Genomic DNA, 26,453 nt, shown 5'->3' with positions numbered 1-26,453 from the left:
CACTTCTGGTCACTTCTTCTGCAGCCACCTTGGAGCATACCTGGCAATCCCTGTGGCCCTGGCAATCCAGGTGGCCCTTTGGACCCAGGCTGTCCTGGAGGACCGGGGGGACCAGGATCACCTTTGACAACAATGCTTCGTCCAATGGTACCTGGTAAACCTGGTGGACCTGAGAGAAAGAGGATTAGTATTAGATAAACCAAGGTGGAACACAGCATTAGAAACAGTTTCTTTATTTCAAAATCAGAAGCCAAGAGCTCCATCATTGCAAAAAAGAATAAATGTATATACAGGACAAAAAAGTGCTCTTGGTGACCCCCTCTAAGGACCCCTCCCACAGGAATTAATCTATGTAGACTGGCTACAGAGTATAAAATATATTAAAATTACTTGTAGGGGCTAAAAAGTACAGCTTGGAATTGTGTTGAAGATCTTGCTCACTTTACTTTGACTGCTGGCTGAGACCAACTCAGTCCTACATCCCTGTAACAAATTCTACTGATGGGGAGCAAAAGTGACAGTGTCACTACCCAGGACTCCTACCTGGTGGGCCTGGCAGTCCCTGGCTGCCTGTGAGGCCAGCAGGTCCTGTAGGTCCAGTGGGACCCTTCATACCTGAAACATCAAATTCACACAGTTACTCAGTGAAAGAACAGGCTGTTTTACAAAATCTGCTGCAGGAATGGCCTAAACAGGCTGTTACTGTGTCTGGAGGTTTTCACTTGAAATGCTGGTCAAATGCCTGGGAATACCCAGTGAAATACCTGGGAATCCTGGAACGCCTGGAACCCCGGGGTCACCCTTCATTCCATTCAGACCTGGACGACCAGGATCCCCCTGGAGAGAAGAACCTCATGTTATTCCCCCATCTCAGCAATTCCAGAGAACCAGAATGGAACAGGTGGCTGGGGACAATCAAGCACACTGGGGGCTGTGGAGCACACAGGGGGCTGTCAGTGAGAGTGGGAACACGAGGCAGAACTGACAGCTCCAGCTCCCATGGGAATATAGCAGGGACACCCTGCCCAGATACTTGGGGATAACTAAGGAAGAGGCAGGGTGTTAGCTACCACATTTTGGCTTTTATTTTATTATATTAAACTGCAGGTTCCACCCAAATATATTCCATTTTTATTGGATTTAAAAATTAACTAGAGGAAAACTCCATTTCTTGTCCTACCTGGCGTCCAGGTGGTCCTCGATCTCCCTTTGGACCTGTCAGGCCAGGTGGGCCAGGTGGACCTGGGTTCCCTTTTTCCCCTTTAAGTCCTCCACTGCCTGGTGGCCCTCGTGGACCTTCTGGGCCTGGTGGACCTTAACATTGCAGAACAAATATGCACATATCAGTATGTATCAATCATTCTCCACCAAGTTTGTGCCTTCAGTGTTTTTTAAAAAAAACCAAAAAAATGAAAAAGAAAGATATTTTGGTTTCAACTCCCAGCTCTATTTCAATGCTAAATTCAGAGCAAACTAAAAAGAAAACATAGAGGAATTATTTGCACTACCCAAATCAGGAACCAAGGCTCCTTATCTAGCTGATGAAGCAGGTCTTTCCAGAAGGCAGTGCAGCTCACCTGCATCAGCAGCTTACTGGTGACCAGACCCAGTGTCTTTACTGGGAGCCAAGAAACCCAAAATTAGATGGTACAAATATCCCCTCTGCTGACCTGCATTACATTCCCCACCTCTTAAGTGCTTCTTAACAGCCTGAATTCCTTTTGTAAGCTAGCCTCAAAACTGTAAAACACTGCTGCTTTTTTGTCACAATTTGACATACCTATTAAGGAGCACACATGTACTGTCTCCTGACTGCTGGGCAGCAGGAAGCTCATCATTCTGCTTTGCCTACATAACAACCTGATTTGCAGAACCTTCCTTATGTTGAATAACTCTCCCTCCAACTGACTTTTTTATCTTTAGTGGAATTGCACTGTGCAAATCTAATAGAAAAACTGGACTGGTCTTTAAATATTTTGCCTTTGCTATAGCCACATTAATCCAAAGCAAAGCAGTAGCTATAAAAGAAACTCTGATATCTGGAGAACTGAAAGATGAGACCTCCACCTTTGTCTCACCATCTAAATGGAAGGTAACCAACAGCTAATAACATTTTACAAGTTAGATCTCATAACTGGATTAACAAAAGGATTTCTTTTCAGGACAGTGCTATGACAATCTCTCCTGCAGTACAAATCCAACAACATTTATCAGTGTGCTGAATTTTCATTCTCCTGCAACCTTGAATAACTTAACATCTCCTTTGACATCCTCAATGGATAAATCTGAGGATTTGTATTTCTGCATGCAAATTTGAGTATAGAATTCCTTCCCTTTTAAAATCAACAGCAATTTTGTACCAGATTTCACACATACCCTGTAGCAGTTTCAGCTACAGAAAACATCCCATCATGCAAGGATTTTTTGTATTCATTTTGCTCTTTTATACATGCAAAATAATACCAGGTTACCATCTGGGGCATGCTAATCAAACACATACGGTCTGCAGGGTAACCACAGCCCTTAAAAAGACAATCACAGAATTACAGGAAAACATCTGTTTCTCTTACATCAAGTGCAATGCAGTAAAACAAATTGCCCGAGTTAAGAGTCTAACCTGGAGGACCTGGAAGGATCAGAGTTCACCAAAGCCCAATGATCGATGTTAGAAGGGTCAGACATCACACAGTACAAAACAAGATTACTAGTTAGAAATAGTACAGATGACAGCAAATACACTGCACAACAACCCATTTCACCAGCATATTTTGTATTTACAGTATAATCCACACGCATGCATAAAACCACACATGAATACACAAACACAGGTATTTTCAGATACAAGTTATTCTGGTGACTAGGCTCTACTGAAACTAATTTGACACTTCATTTAATAGCAAACTTAAAGCTTCACTAGAGAATGTGTTATTGCTTTAACATTACAGCTAAGGCCTATAACTGGTTAGTCCTGCTCACAACAGGGTTTGGACTATGTAACCATTTCACTGACAACATTTAGCCTCACAGGGCCTGGAGCTTGGCAAATAGGTTAATTGTGAATTACAACTTACTCTTGTGGAAAATTCTGCTTTGGGTAGGGGGGAAGTGTGACTAGCAGAAGGACTTATCACCACTAATCACGTATGAGCCTCAACTATCTGTGAATACAATTCCAGGACTGAAAAGTAGGCTTACACCCTCTTTAAAACTGTAAGCAGAATTGACATGGATCAACAGGGCTGCAAATGCTGTAAGCAAAAATACAGCAGAACTTGCAAATTTAGAATTTGTTGCCTTTACTGTTGGCATTTTTTTGTCTTGAGAAAAAAATATTCCAAGATGCTAATTTACCTGCTTAAGGTTATATGGAGAACAGCATGTGATAACATCTTAGAAAAATGATTTAAATGTCCTCTTTCAAAAGATAAGCTGGTTGTCCCTACCATGCTCCTAAGTTAATATATTATTTTAGCTCCTGTGCCACTTGCATATTTCATGTCAGTGAAATGATTTAAATATATCAACATGTCACCATGCAATTTGCAGCTAAAAACGACGATAAATACACATCATGTTTACCTCATAGCACTATTTCTTACATATTTGGTAAATTATTTTAAATACTAACTGTAATACACTTGTTAAAAATAATGACATGGACATTTCATTGTTACTGTTAAGTACTTATAAACTATATTTCACTGATAGGTAAGTTTTGCTATGATTTATTAATCAGTCCTACATGTGTTCATCACTGAATTCTGGCTGATCACAGTCAGGGTGCAACAAAATGCGATGCAATCACTCAGTTCCTCTCAGCACCCCATGATGGCAGCTCTCTTTGGAAGTGTGGTTACTGCTTGGGTGACCACAGTTAAATTAAAAGGTAAAGCCACATTCCCTTTTTTTACATGGCTGCATAAAAATAGGATTCAAACATCAGGGGCTACCACGTTTGCTACCTCATGGTGCTTAGGACAGCAGGCTGAAAACAAAATGTATTCCTTTATTGAATTTTCATGACAGTTCTTTGCTTCCTGAAAGTCATCATAGCAAAACCAAAAGACATCATTATTATTAAATAGATATACCAAGTCATTTTCAGTCTAGACACAGATGTTAAAATCTTCCCAAGTGCCAGTTTGTGCTCCATGCTGATACACAAAAGTTACAATAAACTTCTGGAAACGACTGTGTTCTCACCAATTCTGTCCCACTGCCCTAGTGCCAGGGAGAGCAGGGCTGTGAGCTTTATTTTCATTAAATACTTGTGAAAGGAAGAACTTTCCTCATTTCCTCTAAATGGGCTGGTGAAGCAAAACAATGGAAATAAGGATTTCTCTGCACTGAAAACTTAAAAGGCTCTAAGTTGGGAATCAAAAGCATCACTGTTAGTCTATATAAATTTTCCTACAGATACTGTTGGTATAAAAGAAGCATCTAATTTATTTAAGTCACTTGAGAGTAGCAGGTGCTACAAAAATGAGTACTGTCACTTGCCCAAGCTGCAACACACAATTATACAGCAAGGCATGGGAGGACAGTGCAATGTGCTTTTTTAAAAAAAAGCTGAAAACCAGAATATATTGTTTCCAGCTGCACTGAGGGGAAAAAAAAAAGAAAAGCTAAACCAAGTTTCACAGCTGGGGACACTTTATAAAAGCCTTGCAAATCTAGACCCACAAGGTCTTCCACCATGGGCAGAGCCAGTGTCCTTCCAGTGTCAGTCCCAAAAGAACTTAGAGGAGGTGGCTGAAAGCCAACTCTGAGCATTTCTTTCCCACCACAAATTAAAAGGTGTGTCTGAAAAATGACTCTGCATATCTACATTTAGACACTACAAAAGTAATACATTCATTTTCATGCAAAGTTATTATTTTGGAGTTACGGGGCTAACCTGAGGGACCTGGGAGTAGGGGGTCAGAATTCACCAAGGTCATCATTAGAACAAGGGGAAAAACATCAAAATTGTTAGAAATATAAACAAACTAACATATTCAACTAAACCTTTCTTTTTAGATTTAGCTCAATATTCCTTTACATACAGTATGCAAAACACCAAACTATTATTATTCATAGCAATGAAAATAGACATGTGGAGTAACAGCAATGTTCTGTTGCCCTGGAAATTGGCTTAATTTTATAATGAATTAATAAATCCATTCCAACACCACCTATCAATGTTTATTTTAGGGGTAACTCAACTGGAATCAGAGAGCTACATCATGTTTAACTTCATCTCTTTTACTAATCTTAGAATTTTACCCAGAAGTCAACAACAAACAGTAGACACAAACAGCTTCTGGTTTTATTTCGGTCCCTAGAAGGGGTAATTTGACAGCCACACAGCTGCTTTTATGAGTAACTGCCTTATGTTGAAATGTTACAAAATCAGCATTCTAACAATAGACTCTCTTATCATCAGAAACAAAAGGCTGGAGTGCTGATTGTACCAGAACTGCAATAATAGTTTGGTTTATCCACATTAGTTCACACATAACTGAGCAAAACAAATGCTTCACTTTATACATTGCATGCAACAAAAATGGAAATAAGAGAAAGAAAGAGAAGGAGAGAGAGAGAACATGGCTGAGCAGAACCTCACTGGTTGTTTCCCCTGCTCATAACCTGCACAAAATGATCGCACCATTGCTCCACCTCCCCAGCTGATCAGAATCAGTAAACACTTGATTTACACAGGGAAGTGTGAACAGGATGAGCAGCTCCACAAAACCCCAATGCTACAGCAGAGCAGAGAATCTCAGCTGGTGCTTTCACTATACCTCAGAGGTTGCTTAGCCTGGTTTACTTTTAAAGATTTCTTTAGAGTTTGGAGATATCCTCTGTATAAGAATGTTTTAAAAATGAAAGCCTATACTGTTATGGACCAACCACTGTCCTGGGCCAAAATTTTAACTGCTGCACTACTCTATATACAGAAAAATTACAGATAGTCAAAAGCAAACTGGGGCTACAAACGTGCTGCAGTGATGCTCCACTGGCTGAGTAGAGCACCTAGGGCACAGCAGGGAGTCAGTTCCTCCAGCAAAAAGGGAGAAGACATGTACTCCTCATTCCACTAACCAAATAGGAAACCAGGAAGACCTTGTGACTGGCTGGGGATTATTAACCCATGGGGTTGTTGTTCCACGCCAGTCACACACAAAGCAGGTTTAAGATACAACACAATTCAAGTATTTTTACTAGGACTAAAAGAAAACCTCATTACACTGGCAAACAGCACCCCAGTTTTAAGGTGTCATAAATTAAAAACAAATGTTTACAATGACTCATTTTTTAAATGCACAGTTAGGGTAGATGAGTTCATAGCCTACTCTGCAACACAAAAACTCATATTGCCATTGATAATAACAACATATGATTCATTTTCAGCTCTAGAGAAAATATTTTGATAAAATTCCATTCAAAAAAACCATTTTCCATTGTGACTGCCTCCTTTTGTGTCAGAAGCAAGCATGAGGAAAGAGCAAATCTTAAAATCTTTCCAAGTGTATACTGCAAAGCTAAACTCTCCCTTGATACCCAAAAATCAACAACATCTGTGTTGCAGCTATTTTACAATTGTACTAATTAAAAACTAACTTTCCTCAGAAAAGTCTTTAAATAAAAGAATAATTTGAGGGCAATAAATAAAAATATTACTTCACCATTACTATGCAAAGGAAAAAATCTGTGTCATCAACTAATGGCTTGGTTTTAAAACAGTCTTCTTTAAAGGAGAATGTCAAGCCTGTTAAGTGAGATGGATCTTAGAGGCAGCAAAGTACTTCTGGATTCAAGATCCAGCAATAAGCTTGACCTGGAGCTGTGACAGGTTCATTAAAGTTGTATTTTTTCAAGAGCAGTATCTAAATGCAAATAAACATTCTATAACACAAAATAGAAATCGATTTCTAACACAGGCCAGGTAGTTGCTCAGCAATGTTAACTCAGTGTAGTGTTTTCTCATTCCCAGAATTAGTTGGTGCAGGAACAAAATGCAAACATGGAATGGAAAGATGAACACGGCACGATGGAGTCCACGGGAGCCACGTGACACAATGGAGCAATGACTTGTGTTACATGGCCCAGAGATGAGGAGCAGTATCCAATCTGATCATGCTGGGATGCTAGTGGGAATTTGATTTTCATGACTCTTAGAATGATGGGGTTTGTTACTTTTGGTTTTTTGTGCACGATGACGTTTGCTGATCGTGTGCCAGCACTGCAAAGGTCTCAGAGGTCGGATGGTGCTTGCGAGTGATTACTGGGGCAGCATGCGGAGAACCTCCCGCGCGGGAACGCCTTCGATTTTTGCTGCCAGGCATCAGAAATTTAGAGAAACTGAGGCTAGTTAATTTATAGATACTGGGGCTTTTTGGCAACAAAATGCTCTGGTTGCCCACACACCTATGCCATGAGGCTTGACCTTATCCATCCAAATAAATTGAGAGAATTTAAAGGCTGATGACCTACCAGCAAAATATCAAAGTACTGGCAGATGTTCACAGGTATGGATCATGCTCTTACCTGGCCTTCCTGGAACACCTGGTGGGCCAGGGCTACCTTTAGGACCTTCCAGAGGTGGCCCTGGTATTCCTGGTGGGCCTGGGGGACCCTGCAGACCAGGGAATCCCTGGAAACCTGGTTCTCCCTTCAGACCTGGAAGTCCAGGGGGTCCCGGTGGGCCAGGTAACCCCAGTTCTCCTTTTTGCCCTGTGAAACCAAACAGCCATGTTTGTGAATACTGTTACAAATTGCCATAAAATTCAAAAGCCAACTTGCAAAGCCATTTCTCTCTCTTGCAGAAGGCACAAGTCTGGCCACAACTCCTCTTATTTGCAGAGAGAGACAGTGTAAAATTGTCTAACATTTCAGAAAAGAGTGAGGGCTAATAATCCTCGCAGGAGAAAGCGCTATAGCTTATAACATGTTAAAAAGTCTTACTAAGTCAGTGATGCTGTAATTCTTAAACATCCTTGGAGACTGTAAGCCTACAAATAAGGCTTTCTGTGAAGAAACCCGTCAGTATTAAGACTTTTTCTGAGATATTGCTGAAAGTTAAGACATACTTGCAAAATTTTCAAATAAGCCTGAGGAATTTAGGAGCTTTAATGCTACCAGAGAGGAGCAATGTATCAAGAAGCTATACTTTCAAAGCAGCTTCATTTGTCATCTCTTGTATGAATGCTTTATTTACTGACACAAATCAGCAAAGTTCCATACAATGCAGTAGGCTATTGCTCTGCGTGCATTTATTCTGGCTGCATAATTGCTAGTTTACAAAATACAGTGGTCAGTAATAAAATGTCTTTATTGCTGTGGTTAATTGAAAACAGTTTGCTGACAAAAAAAATTTTTACTTGTAGCTATAGTGTTCATTTGCTGCAGAAAATACAACCCACCCTTCTTGTTTTTGGTGTGTAAATATATTTTACATTGAACCTTTTTAACAAAGGGCAACAGAAAAGCTTTACCTGACAATCCTGGGAGTCCTGGGGGTCCTGGACGCCCAAAACCTGGCAGACCTGAATAAAGAGATTTAGACAAAAATGAATATTTAGCTTTCAGGTCTCCAGGAATGGGAATATGAGGCTTAGAAGAATGAAATATGTGATTCCTCGAGATTACTTGTATTCTCATTCACTCACCAGTCTTCCCTAAAGTTGGAGGTTTTGCTATTGAATGCATCTGTAGCTTTCCTAAGTGTTTCCATCCCCTCACAATCCACGTTCTTTCAGATTTTGGGAGTTACTATGTTTGCATTTTTGTTCAAAGATCTATCTTTAGAGCAGGGATTACACTGTTTATCCACTGTGTAACTGGGCTGAAGCAATGCAGCTACCATGGAATATAGGAACAGGGGCTGGTGTTAAAGCCAGGTAATAAAATCCGGGAGAGCTGACTGAATTCTTGTCCTGTACTTCCCTGGCAGCTTGACAGCACCCTTTGTGAGCCACCCAGCAGCCAGGAACCACAGGAGCAGCTTTGAAGGTGTAAGGGCAGTTACAGGAAAGAAAGAATAGAGCAAGCAGGACATGCCAGTGTAGAGGGAAGAGGAGAAAACAAACAGGAAGGACACCTAACCTGGTTCACCCTTCTGACCCGCTGGTCCGGGGATACCATCTCGACCAGGTTGTCCCTTTTCCCCTGAAGGACCAGGAGGGCCAGGACGACCAATATCACCTAAAACAGGGACAGAACACATTAGCACACTTGCCTAACCTGCAGTAAAATAACCCAGCATCCCCTTCCCCACCATCTGAATCTAAAGGTGTGGTAATGCAATAAAAGATTTACAGGGGCGTAATTTTAAACCTTTCTCTCTCTCCCCTGACAATTTAGAAAAGGCTTTTAGACCTGTGAATTTTCAAGCAGTCACTGTTTGCTAAAAATATAATGCTTCCCTTTAGTAAAAATCAGGATTTTGCTCCTATAAAAACAGGTTAGACCACGGGAGTACTCAGCATAAATAAGGCTGGTAAGTACTGAAACAGTTTAACTTGTTGTTTCAATAGCTAATGAACTGACAGCAAATACAAGTCCTCAAAAGAAAGTTAAAGTTTCTTTCTTTATTGTTTAATTTCAGTGAATTAGGTGTGTGCAATGGTGTTTGAGCACCCATGTACATATAGATGCATTTCCATGATGCTAAAAAGATAAGAAGAAAGAAGTGCCTTCAATGTGTTATGTTTTTCACAGAAGCAGCTAATCTCTGCTACACTGTCCATGCTCACCTACTGGCCCAGGTGGTCCAGGCAGGCCAGGATTACCTGGAGGGCCCTCAATACCTTTTGGTCCTGGAATTCCTGGCGTTCCTGTAAAGCACAGGCAATTCAATCAAATAATGAACAAAACTGATTTTTCAGCAGATCTTTAAATGCTACAATCTGAGATGCCCTGAGTAACAAATGAGCTAATTCTACCAAGATACTGTATTTATGCTCATTTTGCAGATTTACAGCTGGTCAATGAGATGAATTATAAAGCAAAGAATGTACAGAAACAAAACATACTGGTACAACTGCCCTTACTGCTACTCTCGAGCCTCCTCTTAATTGTTGAGTGCCCATGGCCAAACACACAGCAACTCTGGCAGTCTGCTACAAAATTACTATTTTAGAGACAGGTGTTTCTGCTTGATGACAAATTGAAAGCATTATGAACTGGGATTGAATAGTCCTTCCCCAATCCTCTTTTTACTTCCTGAAAAAGGAACTTAATAAAAATGGTCTTAGTTAGAGCTTATACTGGATTCTCACCCCTACAGCAGGAGCTGAGTGGGATGTAGGAAAAACTCCTGATCTGTTGCAGTGTCTGCTCTGAACAGCACCTGAGCCTGATCAGGTATTGAGGCAGGGTCTCAATGCACGTTGTGGCTGTTCAGTCTTTTAGGCATGACATGAAACAGAGTTTGGTAAAAACTGGCAGGTTCACGGTCAGGTTTTGTTTTCTTCTAAGCTTCCTGCTGTCATGACCACAGTTGTAAATTCCCTAATTTTCTACATCAAAGCAGTCCAAGCACACTTGTAAAACAGCCTTCAGTGCTGCAAATGCAGCAGAGGTAGAAACTTTGTTTCTTTAAATTTTGCATCAAAAAACTGACATATACCTGTGAACAACTTCTATTAATATTTTTTAGAGAACAGTGCAAAATCTATTTTTCATTATATTTCAGAGATTTCTCTTTAGAACACATTTTTAGACAATGAATGCTATGAAAAAAAGTGCTAAGTTTTCCAGGATGGCACTTTTTTATTGATTCATTAAGAAAAAATATGGACACCTTTTTTTTTTGACCCTTGTATTTGTGGGTCAGAGGAGGTAAGAGTGCGTGCTGTGGGACTGGAGAGTATTAACAAACACAGCTGCTACATCCCCTCAGAGCAGATGAAGGATTTCAGAAGGCACTCATAAGAAATGCATTCCAACACTTTTGCTGTGACAATTCCAACAGCACAAAGCTTAGAAGTAGCAGATTGCCAGAAACTCTGAAAATCTGGAGTCTCCCCCAATTAACCACTGTGTTTAGGTGTTCATAACAATATTAGCAAGAGGGGAAGTGAAAAAAAAACTGTTGAGAATTACCTGGGAATCCAGGAAGGCCTGGCTCTCCTTTTGCACCTGGACTGCCCGGAAAACCAGGCAAACCAGGATTTCCAGCTATACCTTTAGAGCCTGGACTACCTGGGTATCCAGGCAAGCCAAGATCTCCCTAGAAAACATTAAGCAGAAATAAGAACCCAGACTTTTTAAGATGGGGAAGCCCCTACTGTATGTTCCCCATCTTGCCATCACATCAAGGTCACAATTATATTGTGTACACCTCTCCTCATATCCAGTGAATCATCTCAACACAAAATTAAGCAGAAATAGCAATAGTAAAGACTTCAACAGTTTTCCCCTATTATTTTGTGCACAGTATTTTTTCCTCAGAACTGGCCTACATTAAAGAAAAAAAGTATCTTCCTTTCTTCCAGGAGGAACAGAGATTTTTACCCCATGATAATGCAGAATTAAAAAAAGAAAGCTGTGGAGCTTCAACCATGCAATGTTTTTGCTAAGTTAATTGTGCTCAACATCAATTGCACGGCATCAGTGAAGACTGCTAGACATCCTGAAGACCTTTTTGTCACTTTTTTGTGGGTGGCAGAAAGGATGATATAGGTAAATTTTAATTCAAATACTATATACAGACCTTAAAATTTTAAGCAGCAGTAACCATGCTATATTATCAATAATTTGTTCTTCAATGCACATCTTAATTTTTTAGGAATTAACTTCATAATTAGACAGCAGGACAATGATAATTGTATAAATCTCTACCAACTACCAAAGTGTCACAGTGAAGATTAGGCCACAAAGTAAACCCAACTTGAAAAGTCTGGTAAACAATCTTCTCCTTTAACCTGATTAAGTTACATATAAACAAATTCAACTTTAAAATTAGAAATTTTTATCCCACCTGAAAAGTCAACTTTGCTTGTTACTAATATACTTATATACATATTTACAGTTATACGTACTATCTATTTTGTCATAGAATTTTCAATTGAAGAATTTTGTACCTTTGGTCCAGGGGGACCAGGAATACCAATGCTTGAAAGACCAGGGTCACCTTTCTCCCCTTTCAGTCCAGGAAATCCTGCAGGCCCAGGCTGCCCCGGACGTCCTGCTATTCCTTGGCTGCCTTTAATCCCAGGGGGACCTGTCCAAAAGATAAAATGAAATTTAAAATAATACAAATAAAACTTCTGCTGTAATTTACAGGAATCATTTAAAGTACAGCAACCAAACTAGAAAGGCCAAAAAATTTCACTGGCTGGCCTTGAACACCTAATGTTTTTTTGTACTTCTAAAACCAAACTAAAACAATTATCTAAAAATCTCAATTATGTATGTAGGGTTTTATGCAATCCTCATCTTTATTGCTATTTATTATTACATACTACACACAAACAGGGTCATCTTTGGAGTATGTAGAAGGAGAACACTGGCCCAAATGAAGTAAAATTCAAGCACAGACACTAACCTGGAAGGCCCATCTCTCCTACAGCTCCTTTTAATCCTGGAGGTCCTGTTGGTCCTGGCTGCCCAGGAAGCCCCATGTCTCCCTTGATGCCTAGGAAAGGTGTGATTGAGTTAATGAATGGCAATAACAAAAGGTTTCTGATATCCATGCATTCTCATATGAGCATGCTTGTCATCGGATTACAAAGGCAATGGATTTGGAGTTGCTTTAGGCCTCATATTGTTCCTACATGCTTTTTCACACATTTGCAGTAAAATATTCAACACCTGCAGTTTGTTCCAAGCCAAGATTTGATCAGGGCCACTGCTTATTTGTTTTTAAGATCAGTCTAATGAAATAGGTCAAATCCCAGTCCATGATTTAGTCACCATCTGAAAGGATTCAGGACTGGTGTGACTTGGTCTCTCATGAGTTCCTCTGCAGAATGAACACATTACCTCTTTCTTATATGCAACAGGTATTCAGCAGCCTCTATTACAGAATTTAATGCAACCAACAATGCCCAAACTAGTTTGAGTCCTGGATGGTTAACAATATTCCCCAAGCCCAACAAGGTATTTAGAGTGAGGCCTGTATTAGACACAAGGACTCAAGATCTCAGATAAATTGTTACAGCTGTAGGGAGAAGCAATGCAAACAGAATTTGTTTTCTTGGTCCTTGCAATTCTTTAAAGCAAATATGTGACACCCAGACAGCCTTTGTAATACATCCATTTGGCCATTTGCAAAGTATAATGCTTAGCAATATACAAAACAAATATATGAAATGACAAGTCCTGTTGGCAGATCCTGCAATCACGTCACTTGCTCAAGCAACAAGTACTTTTCCAGTCATCCTAAAAGACACCTTAATCTTCAATGAGGTCAGTTTAAATCTGCTCTTGGGTTTGTTTGAAGGAAAGAGCTTCAAGCATATTGTTTGTATAATGACGTTAAATGTCCCAAAACTGTGCTGCAGTTTTAAGTGCAAATCCCTAAGGTTAGTTTAGATGTAAGTGGATTAACATCCCAACTCCATGTGATAAAAACACATACAAATCTTTATTCATCAAAGCTGTCCAGATGAGGCCTTGTTTACTGACCTGGCAATCCTGGCACACCTGGTGGGCCACTAAGTCCTGGTGGGCCTGGGTCACCTGGGAGACCTTGATAACCTTTCTGGCCTGATAAACCAGGAATACCTTGAGGGAAAAAGTCACATTTTATTATTATTACTACTACTGTATGTTTTCTTTTACCTTGAAGAGATCAGATGTAGCTATGGATGAATAAAAAACCAAATAGGGATTTTTCTTCAGTAAATATAATTCCTCCTAGTTTAGCAAAGAGAAGTATCACAGAACACAAAATATTTGTTCTGGAAATTTTAAAATTACTACAGAGCAGGAACAATAGAAGTAAGTAGAGAAAAAAGTAACTTCATAACTAATGCCAATATACTTCATTCAGAGGGCTGTCTTCTGAATGAGCAGACTCCATGCTAACCTCTGTATTCACCCAGATTATTGATATACGAGTTTAATTACATTGCTACACCAAAATCACTTTGGGACTAACACATTATAAAAATTAATACAGGTGTTTTAGCAGATTTTTACAAATTCCATGTGGCTGATATTCCATGGAATAACTTTGTGTTGCCCTGCTGACAGTTAAATCTGCCTTCCCCAGAAAAAGGAAAAATAGTGTCTTAGGACCCTACCTAGGCTTCCAAGAAATTAGCACAATAGGTAAATTAGCACAATAATGGCTGGGACAACACTAGGTAAAAGCATTCTGGCTCTCTCTAGGGTACAATATTTTTTACTCTTCTTAAGACTAAATTAGAGTTCAAAGGAGACATCAGAACCCTTGGTGGGGGAGGAGGGGGAGGCCAGCAAAAGGGAGAGAGAACACAGACTTGAGAAAAACTTCCAGGCTGCTAACTTCCCAAGTAGAAACACACACACACAGATAACATTTAGCTCAGAGGTGGTGCACAAGCAGATAACCTGTGCAATTTCATCCTACAAGGAAAAGACCCAAGGGCCTTTGAGACAGTAGGAATGTAGCCAGCACAGCAGCTATGACAACTCTCTCATCATGCTTAGTGTAACTCCTAGAAGACTGAATTGTAATCCTGCTGAAAGCACCTTAGTGCTATTACAAAACTGCCATGTGCCAAATAATAGTTAACAGTTAACGAGCAAGGACATTGCAAACTAACCATAAAGAGGAACTTAGTCACAAAATCCCTTTAAAAAAAGCCTAATACAAGAACCTTAAACCACATCTATATTTCAAATTAACTTTTTTCTCTAAGAAAGAATGAACAGTAATGGATTCAGTCACAGCTCACTACTATGTGTAGAGGACAAACCACCTCCCCATATCCACATGCAAAGTTCTTTACCTGGAACACCTGGCTCGCCCTTTTCTCCTTTTGCTCCCAGCTGTTTGGGATCAACTGTTCCAGGTGGACCTGGCAGACCTGCTTCACCTTTGATGCCCTTCTGCCCCACTGGTCCAGGAGGCCCTGGCGGACCAGGTAACCCACTATTACCTACAGGAGGTACAGACAACAAAAGGAAAAGAATATAATCCTTAAGGTAGGCTAATGTATTTGTAATGCTTTTTCTTACATAGGGATTCCATGACTTATCCATGAAGTTGGAATTCACTCAGTGATCAGGCATTTATGGAAAGTGCTCCACAGCATCTTTAGCCCTGGAATAAAGCTGAGTGAGTGGAGTGCACAGGAGTTTTGTCAGCTCTGGGCAGCAGAGGAAACAGCTGTGCCTGTCTGAGCCTTTCAGAGCTCCCAGAGCCCCACCGTGCTGTGCCACCAGCACAGAGGGGTCACAACAGCTACAGCTACAGCAGCTTTGGATTCAGAGCCTCCTTGTTCTGGGGAGGTGAATCAGGTTTTTTGCTACCAAACTCTTTCAAAATTCACCTCCAGCAAGGGGGTTGGGAAAATGTAGAGAGAAGAGATTCTCTCTGATACCTATATAGCTAATTCTGGATGACTACATAACCCTAAGGTAACTGATTTTCTTCCTTCTGCTGTTTTAAGCAGATTTCAAAACACACTTCAGAAGTATTGCCCTACTTCAATGCCATCAATCCAAAGGAAATGTTTCTAAAATAGCTAACAGTTCATGACATCATCTAAATAGAGTGATTGAATGCTATGGCTTAAAAATGCAAAGCAATTCTGAACATCAGCACTGTCAAAAGACGATAACTTGAGCAGGTCCCAGAAATGAAAACCTAGATGTTAGTATTACAAAACCTTTCAACACAGGACAGGGAAAACAGCATTCTGCATCCCTTTCAGGGGTGAATAAAGCAAACATTACCTTTCAAGCCAGGCAGGCCATTTCTTCCAGGAGTTCCCGGAGGCCCTGGAGGACCAGGAGCTCCCATGACACCCATCTCACCTTTGGCACCTAAAAGCATTGAGCTACATTGTCATTTTGAACAGAAACTCAAAACCTATCAGGTACCTTAAATTTGTTTCCCTGGATCTCCATGGTATTTAGTAGCCAGCATATGCATATAAGCCTGTTTTAAGGGAATTAAAAGCACTCAGTTGTTGTATAGATTTAAATCAGATAAAATGACACTTGAAAATTGTGGCAATTTTTCCAGTTAGGTCCTGAGAAAATTTGCAGTGCTCTGTTACAGTAGAAGGCATGTTTAGATCTCCAAGAGGTTTAGTTCCCCAGTTTGAAACACAAATCCTAGCTTGAACAAACTTGAATTTAGGGAAAGGCAAGAAGACAATTAAGTATACGCTATTTCTAGAATCTTTTGTATTGTTCCCTCTATCCAAGAGACATTCTCAAAGTTCATTTTTAATATTGCTATTTCAAAGGGCAAAACAGACTAGCTTAACTGAATAGTCTAACACTTAGAATAAGGAAATTAATACTTAAAACTAAGTAGCATTTATCATTTTTTTTAAACAAATTTTATTCTAAATTATAGCAGTGACTAGAAAAAAAAAATCTCAAAATAAATTAGAGAAATATCATAACAATGACGATCAAAGCCATGTCTGAAAGTTATGAAAAAGAATAATGTATAAAAAATTTAAATCAAGTTATAGGGAAGAGTGAAAAGGTAACAAGAATTTTAAAGCAACATATTTTATGACAATGTTTTTTAAAAGTACGAGATATAACTTTAAACAGGTAGGATAAACACCCAAGTGCTTTAAGCTGGCATGGGCAAGCATAACGAGCTACCACCCATAACTGCAGTTTGGTCTTTGTCCACAGGTAAAATAAATGAACTTACCTGGAAATCCAGGTATTCCATCCCTGCCAGGTGGCCCAGGTGAACCCTGAGGCCCTGGGAGTCCAGGGGGTCCTGGATATCCTGGAGCTCCTTGGTCACCTGGAGGACCAGGAACGTCAAAGCCTGGAGGACCTGGATCTCCCTTCTCCCCTGGAAGGCCTTGCAACCCTAGACAGTGTTTTAAGACACAACCTTTTAGCAAAAAGTCAGGCAAGGCTGAGATCTGTTTGTCTGGCTATAGTAGTGTAGAAATAGTTTTAGCTGCAATCCATTCCTACCATGGATGAAAACCCTGCAATTCTTCTAAATCCTTTTTTTTTTTTTGAATGACTTCCGAGTGTTACAAGGCTATATTCTCTTGAAGAGAAACATTACTAAAATTTTACTAAGATGTAACAAATGCAATTCAAATGAATCTCAAAAGGAAAACAAATCTCTTCACCAACCCTTCAAGTCTGATTATTAAAAGAAAAAGCCAAATTTATTAGACTAGTTTGTATTTTATAATTAGGTATTCAGATTCATATATTTCCATTAATTATCCCATTTTCCTACATTCTAAGATAACATTAGCTGAATATTTTTGAAGGATAACAAAATTCTGCACTGCATTGTATTTTCCCTGAATGAAAAATAATAATTGTCAAAAGATGCTTAAGATTGTTCCATGCTAATGACACTGAGCTCGAGGCGCTGCTGAAGCAAGCAGGCAGCTTGTTTCCCTCCAGTGCATGGTGTCAGTGAAGATGCTCACTCTGGAGAAGTAGCTGACCAAAAAGCAGTATTCATAAATCTCAAGTTAAGAAAAGGCTTTGGTAAAGAAACCACAGTACCTGGGGGACCTGAGGTTCAAAAGCCAACGAGTTAGAGCTCATCAGGAAGTTGAGACAGGTAGCAATAAGGAGTTGTAATAGTCGTTAAGTTAGGAAACAAAATAAAGCACATATAGGTTAGAACAAAGACAAAATCTATCTAAAGTTACTGAAAACAGATCTAAATACAAAGAATTCAATGCTAATGCAGCTGAGAGAAACCAGACTGCAAGGAAACTTGGAGATCTTTTTCAAAGTGCAGCCACCACTGTATGCAGAAAAAACAAACACTGAGATATTTTCAAATATTGATGGTACATTTAAAAATAAAATTATTTTTCCCTCTCTCCTTGTCTAGTATTTTCCACAAAAGTGGGGAACAAACTTTTTCTGATATGTTTCTTATAAAACTCATTTCCAGATACTGGCTTGGACCCCTTCTGAACACCAGAGTACACTCTACCAATCAGCTTCTCATTGATTGGCCCCACATTCTGTTAAATCCCTTCAAATAGCGATTTTCAAAAGACATTCCTTCCTTATTACACAAAGAACTTTTCCATATTTCCCCCCATTCTTTTAGTGCTATTATGCAAATGTACATTGTTACACCCACAGATGGTATATTGCATGTTGCATGCCCTGGTGTAGTCTGAGATAATTGACACCACCATGCCAAAACCTCATAAATAACTCCAAGGCAGCAGTATTCCAACTCTGTAATGGTCACCCCACTCACAGCTGCATGTGATGTCATCACATGTTCTTTGCACACTGAAAAAGCAGATTGAATTTTCTTGATGGAGTAAGCTGTAGACTTCCACTTATTTAATACTAAGCATGTTCCTCTCTGGCAGCAGCTTATCACTGCTTTAAACTGTGGTGTCATGTGCCTGAAATGGCTTTTTTTGCAGAGAAAAAAAAACAGTACTAGATGATGGATAGGGGATATACATGTTCTGTGTTCAAGAGCTTTCTATCAGCAAGTAGAAAAAAAAAGAGAACATAATATATAGGACAAACTCCATACCTAGAATGGTAAAGATATTTTTTCAAATAGAAATTACTTCCAATCTAACTTCTGGTCTTGAAAATGTAATCACATCATAATTAGAACAATATAGACAACACAGTAAATTCTAAAGTAATTTGTTACATATTCAAATAAGGAAAAAATTTGAGCTGCTGCAAACCATTTGAATAAATGGTGGTGGAAGAGAAAGCAAATTTTGACAGGGACTTCCTTCCAAGAATTTTCCAAATTACCTGAAAAACAGAGTCCCAGAAACTGTATCCTAATGCTGCATAAGGAACAGAATCAAAACAGCCTAGTAAAACACATGAGGGATGGGAGAAGGGAATGTAAGGCATTCTGCACAAAACAGAGACAGAGCAGTGCCAAGGGAAATAAGGATTTCTCAAGCAGCACCTTCCAGCATGCACCAGATTTCAGAGCCCCATGCTGTTAGTAGCCACACTGATTAATCAGTACAGACATGAAGAGTGAAAATAGAGGCATTTCAAATCCATCAACTCCAGTAATCATTGTGCATTTGTCAGCATTGGTATTTTGCAGAATAAATCTGTGGTCACATGAAATCAAACTCTGGCCAGCACCAGAGGAGATGTTACAGGAAGACAAAAGAACATGCATTGGGTGAAACATTCAAACCCACACTACTACAAACCTCCCTCACCCCAAAACCAGGCCTGTATTGCCCTTCTGTTTCAGTTTATCCTCCAGTGCAGCTCAGGACTCCTGAGCCAGGCACAGGACCCACTGCTACCCCAGGGAACTCCTGTGTGCCTTGTCCCAACCCCTTCTGTCCCTAGCTCCCAACACTGGGCACATTCCAGCCTTGCTGGTGCCCTGACCACATGTTCCTTGCCCCACTCAGGAAGAACAGATTTAAACATGACCCACACTATGCATGTGAGCAGAACTCGAGCTCCATGGGTCTACTTACTCAAGTGCTTGCCTACCTTCAAGTTCAGCACTTTGCTGAATCTCAGCTCACGGTTCATAAAGATCTGAGTATGACCAACCAATCCATGACCCATGGTCTTAGAGCTGGCCATGATTTGTCAGCGTGCATTGCAAACAATGCCAAGCCCAGTGCGGGCACACACATTCAAATAGTGTAGCTCACAAACATGCAATGCAAACATTCTATAGGCACGGCAGGAACTGGATGGGTCTGGAAGGGCTTCGGTACAAGGCATGCTCAAGACCACAGAAAGTGTTCTTACTGTGGTGACTGCCACATATTTGCAACATCAAGAGTTGGTGCACAGCAAGCCCATTCACTGAATGAAAGGGAAAAGGAATTTCCCTGAAGAAACTTCATGAATAGAACGATGTGCATGCATGCACATGTACCCCTCTGTGCAGAGATGGAACAAGTTCATATCTTCATCAATCAGTCGTTTTAGACAAAAGGCAACCAAACTCCCTTCAGAGACATATACTTAATTATCACAGTCTATCTGTCTAGTTGGACCTTCAGCATCTTGTGTACCTGCTTGTATATGCCAGAAATAACCTATGGGTACCATTTGTGCAGGTTTTACCTGGGGGCCCAACAGGACCTGGAGGTCCTGGAGATCCAGGAGGTCCTTGACCACCAATACCAGGGATGCCTGGTGGGCCTGGAAGTCCTGGTGGTCCACTTGGTCCAGGGTCACCTAAAAGAACACTCTTGTTTAGTTAAATACTGAACTCAGTTCAGAGACACTTGCTTTCAGAGCAGATTGCCTGCACATTGTACTTGAAATCTCATTCTTGCATGCAAACAAACATTGATCTGACAGAAGAAAAAACCCACACTCCAGAGGCTATTTCTGAAAGCCAGGGATTTGTCCTCACTCTTGTGGACTGCATGAAGTTTATGTTTCTAGGCTACACGCACATATGTGGCTACACCCACATCAAATTCAAAAGATGCTCTCCTGCAAAGCAGGCATGCTGGGCAGGTCAGTACAGAGCATGGTCAAGAGCAGGGGTAAATGAATTGCTAACTCTGTGCACGTGGAAGCACAGTGCATCTAAATGACAATTATTCTATTGATAAAGTTTTACCCCCATATAAACATTATTTGCCTTTAGAACACAGACCTTCAGATACTGACCCACAGACTGGGATTTACTCCCCTGCCTGCCTTTTGAGAACACAATATTCCATTTACACAGGTGTGTCTGCTTTGGAAAAATTGATCCTGAAGTAATTGCTCTAAATTCAGCACTGCTTGTATTTAACTGCCATATGCCTCCCAGCACAGCTACATTTTAAAAGTTCAGAAGGGAACAAAACAGGGGAGAGTTCTCAATACCTTTGGGCCCTGGAGTTCCATCAAAGCCTGCCCGGCCTGGGAGACCAGGGCTTCCTGGGAAGCCAGGATCACCTTTAGGTCCTTGAACTCCTTTTATGCCTGGGGGTCCTGGGGGCCCGGGTGGTCCTGGAACTCCAAATCCACGATCTCCCTATAACAACAAAAAAAAATTAAAAGGGGATTTTACTAAGTTTAGTCTCTCCTAAAAATGTTAAAAGTAACAAATTTAAAAATTCCCACCATCTTAAAGTTCAATTTCTATTTTACTACACTCACTCAAAATGTCAAGAAGAATATTTTACTTCCCCACCATCAAAAGCTAAGAACAAGAGGTGAAATCCTGTTCACCATCTTCCCAGTGACACAGAAAAACCTCTAAGAAAGGGAAGTTTTATAGTAAACACAAGCACAGACCTTCTGTCCTGGGAAACCAGGTGGTCCAGGAGGTCCATCCAGACCAGGGCGACCTGGAGTTCCTGGAGCTCCAGGTGGGCCTGGAGTCCCTGGGAAACCTACACACAACATTAAGATTAGGGCAGCAGAAAAGACACCAGGAAGCATTAGAACAACTCCTCCAGACATGCCTAAGGCCCATGAAAAGAAGTTCTGTGCTAGCTCAAGCATACTTGAGGGGTACCCATTCAGCTGAGAGAACTTCTGAGCAGTCAATCTTTGCCACAAAGGGTCTCTGGGACTCTGAGAGGGGGCACTCCCCATGCCATGAGCTTTTACAAAAATCACAAGCAGTTCACATCAGAAACATTAACATCTTGAGGCAGCATTTGGAGATCTATTGATTCAAGCTCATTTCCTGAAGTTTTACCCACTTTTGTGCCGTTGGTTTACTGAAGAATGTAAACTACTGAGAAGGAGCAGGACAGTGAATAGAGTAGTAAGAGCTCCTCAGTTTTTTCTTCTGATATTTCTGAAACTGTTTTAAAGATGTATAGATTTAAGACAAACATTTTTTAAAGGATTCTAGAGACAGGAATCAACTCACTAGTAAAAAGTGAAGAGACACCACCCCTTATGTCTCCTCTTCCAGCCAGTACAACACAGTAACATGGCAGTAAACATACCCTTTGGGCCTGGTGGACCTGGAAGTCCAATGCCAGGAATACCTGGCTCTCCCTTTGCACCTGGGATGCCGGGTAAACCACGCTGACCTGGCTGACCAGGATCTCCTATAAAAAGGAGAACATCAAATAGTTATCCAGAATCAGAATAAAAAGCTCTTGGAATTCCCTGGGTATCTAGCTGCTGCTTTACCTGGAAGACCTGGATCACCATTTCTTCCTGGAGGACCAGGGGGACCAGGAACTCCTGGTTCTGTAATAGTCTGGCCAGGGTCACCTTTTGGACCTAAAACCAAAAAGTAGAAATATGAATCACTCAGTAGGAGTTGCTTTTCTGTTTTTCTTTCAGCAGAAAAAGTTGCTAGTCCCATCCCCAGCTTACAAAGAACTCAGACACCAGCAACACTTTATTCAATAGGTTCTCCAGTCCCAAGCCCCACACAGCACTTAGAGGCTCAGAAGCCCTGTTCAATGTTCAGACAGTTTTTCTGAACTGTTATTTTTTAATAGCTTCATCCTAGGTACCCTCATGTGAATAGGATTTTTCCATAGCTGACACCAGCACAACTTGATTAGGATCTGTGTAGTTGACAAGAAAGTAACAAAAGCTAACTTGTTCAAAGCAACCCCTTTTTTCCCAAACCTGTTGTAGCTGCAGTATGGGCAAGCACACAATGGTAGTTACAATGCATTTCCACTGGAGTCAGTGAGGAAGGAAAAGCTTCCCTGGAGGTCAGAGCAGAAGGTGAGGCACATGCCTAAAGTGACATGGCACAAATTCTGCTCTCCCTGTCGTTCTGTGAGGACACTCAGTAAGGGAGCTCACAAATACCAGATTCCTCTAGGAAAAGCTTAAAAGCAGCATTGTGTTCTGAGAACTACCTGGGAGCAAAAGGGGCAAAGCTTGATTTTGCAGCATTTGCTCAATAGCACACAAAGACCAACTCACCTGGAACACCAGGAGGCCCTGGACGGCCGGATACACCTTGGATGCCCTTTTCACCAGGTGAGCCTTGTGGACCAAAACCAGGAGGTCCAGGAAGCCCTTTTTCTCCAGGAAGACCTGGTATTCCTGGATCACCCGGAATACCCATTTCTCCTTTGAATGCAACACTGCCCTGAAAATAGGAAGAGCGGGAAAGATCATGTATTTACTATCAAAAAAATAAACTGTGTCATTGCTTCTGCTTTGAAACTCTGGCAGTTTCCATCCTGCCAGCTCTCATTAGCTGCCTACATCTTGCTAACATGGTAGAGAGCAGGCCCAAACCTGGCTACTTTAGTTCCTCCCAGTACATAGGTGAAATGTAGACAATAGCAGAAGGGACCCTCTGACACTACCCAAGAGAAGCCTCAGCTTATTTCTAGAACACTGACAGACTCAGGAGGTACCTCAGTGTATCATCACTAGACTGGCATCTACCGAAGAGAAATCCTGCCTTATCACATACAGAGAAAGTGCAGATAAGAGAACTGGCAAATGCACTATGTCAAATGCATGCAGGACTTCCCAAAACATCCATCCAGTCAAAGACAGCCTAAAATGGAACTCACAGGTTCCCCCTTAGGGCCAGGCAAACCTGGCAGTCCATCTCGTCCAGGAGTGCCATCTATGCCAGGGAGACCTGGAGGTCCTGGGAAGCCGGGGTCTCCTTTGTCACCTTTCATTCTTGGAGAAGTCAGGACATCCCCTGGGTCTCCTTTAGGACCAGGTCTGCCAGGAGCACCTGGGGTGCCTGGGAAGCCCTGAGGGGTAAAAAAAAAAAAAAAAAAAAAAAAAAAAAAAAAAAAAAAGGAAAGAATTTTAGTTTTTCTTAGTTTTTCTTTCACTCCCTCTCTGAGTTTGGAACAATATAAGAATCATGCATTCAAGGTAGTTATGGACAAAAAAATACATATTAGATGAAAAAACTAAAGCTATTGTTTACAGATCTACCAATCATGCAAGACAAATGAGATACTCTTTTCCCACCAGAACATAACACCACCACTTACTGGTGGCCCTACAAGGCCAGTTAATCCAGGAAGCCCCTTTTCACCTTTTGGTCCAGGAAAACCAGGAGAACCTGAGTAGTGCAGAAAAAAATAAAAGAAAAACATAAATCTGGAGAGGCTACAATATCGAGCATGCTGTTTCATTGATAACTCAGTTGTTTTAAAGCCAGACAAAGTTTACTCTGGGTTTTGTTTTTTTGAGAACTTCATTTTATTTGAGCAGAAAAAAATTTGCAACTCTAAGTTGAACCAGTAGTGTCAAAAAACATCATGCTTTTAAAAAGCTCCTCCATTATTCCAGGAATAGCAGTAGTAGAAGTTAATTTTTCTCTCTCAGTTAAATCTACAGCAGACCCTAAAGCTTCAATATGCAGAATGCTTGCAAGGCTGTCTTTGAACAGAAAAATATTTTTCAAAGACTAGATTTTCAAAGAATGAGTGTTTGTTTTACACATGCCCAGCTTTTTTCTTTCCCACCGTGCAAAATACAACATGTACCAACTCTGCACTGGAGCTGACAACTGCACATTTGAACTTGTACACAATACACAGATATATTGTTACCACTGTACACAGTACCCCGACAGAAAAGTGACTTTATGGAGTATATTAAGCAAACCAGTGAAGACTCCAGCCCTACCTGGACTACCCGGAGGTCCTGGTGGTCCTCTCTCCCCAGGAGGCCCAGTTACTCCAGTTCCTATGCAGTTGAAGCACGTGTCTCCTCGATCACCTAAAAAGATTTGCATTCAAAAAGCACACTTGAGCATCAGGTTTTAGAAAATATTAAAAGACTTCAGCACAACAGTAACTGTTTTCCTGCTATTGATCTATAATACCAGCTCCAAAGTGACTACTTCAAGTAACTATTGCTTAAATATTAGAAGCGTCCCCCCTGCAAGTTAAACTGAAGCTTTTTGGTGGCTAGGAGTCAGACAACCAATATCAGATATGATTAGAATGTATTTATGACAGTGCAAAATAATTAAAACAAAAAAAAAAATGCTTTCAATAATAGAAAATAAAACCATGGACCTTTTTTTCCTCAGCAAAGTGTCCTCTTTTAAAGTAGGTACTTGACACTTCTAACTACAACTCTAAACCACATATATCAAAATCCCAAACTTAATTAAACTCCCAGAGTGCAAAAAAACCTGGGAATGTTTCATTGATTTGACAATAGCCTAAATGTATTTCTTTAAAAAAAAAAGATTGGTTTCAAGAAGCTTAGGAATTTCCTTCACATACAGACTTATCTGACATTCATCAGTGTGATATTTGAGCACTTTATTTAGGTTAATGAATTAATCCTTACAATCTCCATGAGAAAAAACATTTCTCTTTGAAGTGAATGCAAAATTAAGTGAGATGCCTAAAGTCATTTATGATGTCCATGGTTGAGCTAGGAAAAGATTCTCACTTACCCATATCAGCATCCTCATTGCAAGGTTGTCTTTTTGGAAACAAGGATATATATTAAATATAACTTTCTTTTGCTTAGCAAACAAACAAACTCACTGCAGATTGACCAACTCAAATTAGGAGTCTTGTATTTATAATTTCAATGCTGCTTTCCATAAAAAATGTCAAATTTATTAATGAACTATAAAACATTTTCACACAGACTTGGCCAGTGCTGTTACAAAGCACCCAGTTTCTATCTGTCTGGAAAATACTCATAAACCTCAAGTTCCATTTTACTTTATTCAAGATTCATGCTAGGCATTGGTTGTACCCTCAATCACTCAGACTGCTGTGCTTTAATATTACATGAAGGAGTATCCTACACCCAAAGAAAACAGCTTTCTTACTCAGAGACATAAAATATCTACACTCAACCCTACTGGGAAGGGGCACTGTTAATCCTTATTTAATGCAGGCTTTATATTTTTTAACAAGCTTCAAAAAAAAAAGGAGAAAAATAGAAAATATAGCCATGACACTGTACCTTTTTGGCCTCGCTCCCCCGTAAAACCTTGTTGTCCTGGAATTCCTGGAGGACCTGGTGGCCCCTGCTCACATAACCCTTCCCCTAAGCAAAATCAGGAGAGGTTTAATGAGCTATTTGTGTTAGACTGACAGCAGCACCAAATACATGTATTCAGTACAAAAATGTATTTGTGCGGATATTCTAATACACTCGCATAATCACAGACCAAACGTTTGGGCAATTCAGACAGGACTGCTGGTGAAAACCCACACATGTAATTCAATCTCAAAAGGAAACAGTGATATTACACAACAATCATCAACTCTTCACAACCCCAACCATCTCCCACTGCTTCCCACAGCCTACACACTTCCATCTCCACATTACATTCTGATATTCAGCCTCATATCATAAAAACATGCCTATGAATCATCATCAGGGCAAGGGCACTTCAGATGCCAATGCCATCTAGACACTAAATTCCTCCCTGAACC

The 26,453-nt window shown here is 40.4% G+C and overlaps 1 protein-coding gene across 4 annotated transcripts in view; it reads right to left on the bottom strand.

The window, feature by feature from the left end:
• COL4A5 (collagen type IV alpha 5 chain) overlaps positions 1 to 26,453 on the bottom strand; it is an 80,922-nt gene that overhangs the window by 7,821 nt on the left and 46,648 nt on the right. The window contains exons 21-45 of one of the 4 annotated variants that reach the window (XM_069015378.1): positions 25,978 to 26,061; positions 24,670 to 24,762; positions 24,030 to 24,100; positions 23,589 to 23,780; positions 22,984 to 23,152; positions 22,228 to 22,320; positions 22,038 to 22,142; positions 21,373 to 21,470; positions 20,959 to 21,109; positions 20,200 to 20,313; positions 16,817 to 16,984; positions 15,874 to 15,963; positions 14,925 to 15,074; positions 13,615 to 13,713; positions 12,533 to 12,622; positions 12,069 to 12,208; positions 11,089 to 11,215; positions 9,738 to 9,818; positions 9,088 to 9,186; positions 8,478 to 8,528; positions 7,531 to 7,716; positions 1,181 to 1,314; positions 765 to 837; positions 544 to 615; positions 41 to 169 (exon numbers count right to left, since the gene is read on the bottom strand). In XM_069015378.1, coding sequence (XP_068871479.1) covers positions 41 to 169; positions 544 to 615; positions 765 to 837; positions 1,181 to 1,314; positions 7,531 to 7,716; positions 8,478 to 8,528; positions 9,088 to 9,186; positions 9,738 to 9,818; positions 11,089 to 11,215; positions 12,069 to 12,208; positions 12,533 to 12,622; positions 13,615 to 13,713; positions 14,925 to 15,074; positions 15,874 to 15,963; positions 16,817 to 16,984; positions 20,200 to 20,313; positions 20,959 to 21,109; positions 21,373 to 21,470; positions 22,038 to 22,142; positions 22,228 to 22,320; positions 22,984 to 23,152; positions 23,589 to 23,780; positions 24,030 to 24,100; positions 24,670 to 24,762; positions 25,978 to 26,061 — 2,859 coding nt within the window. Of the gene's footprint in view, positions 1 to 40; positions 170 to 543; positions 616 to 764; positions 838 to 1,180; positions 7,318 to 7,530; positions 7,717 to 8,477; positions 8,529 to 9,087; positions 9,187 to 9,737; positions 9,819 to 11,088; positions 11,216 to 12,068; positions 12,209 to 12,532; positions 12,623 to 13,614; positions 13,714 to 14,924; positions 15,075 to 15,873; positions 15,964 to 16,816; positions 16,985 to 20,199; positions 20,314 to 20,958; positions 21,110 to 21,372; positions 21,471 to 22,037; positions 22,143 to 22,227; positions 22,321 to 22,983; positions 23,153 to 23,588; positions 23,781 to 24,029; positions 24,101 to 24,669; positions 24,763 to 25,977; positions 26,062 to 26,453 lie in introns of those variants that run through there. The other 3 variants (XR_011150938.1, XM_069015379.1, XM_069015380.1) reach the window with 3 other exon arrangements.

Source organism: Aphelocoma coerulescens, chromosome 4A (genome assembly GCF_041296385.1).
Source record: "Aphelocoma coerulescens isolate FSJ_1873_10779 chromosome 4A, UR_Acoe_1.0, whole genome shotgun sequence".
Classification (NCBI taxonomy): domain Eukaryota; kingdom Metazoa; phylum Chordata; class Aves; order Passeriformes; family Corvidae; genus Aphelocoma; species Aphelocoma coerulescens.
This window is presented reverse-complemented; position numbering and strand designations above follow the sequence as displayed.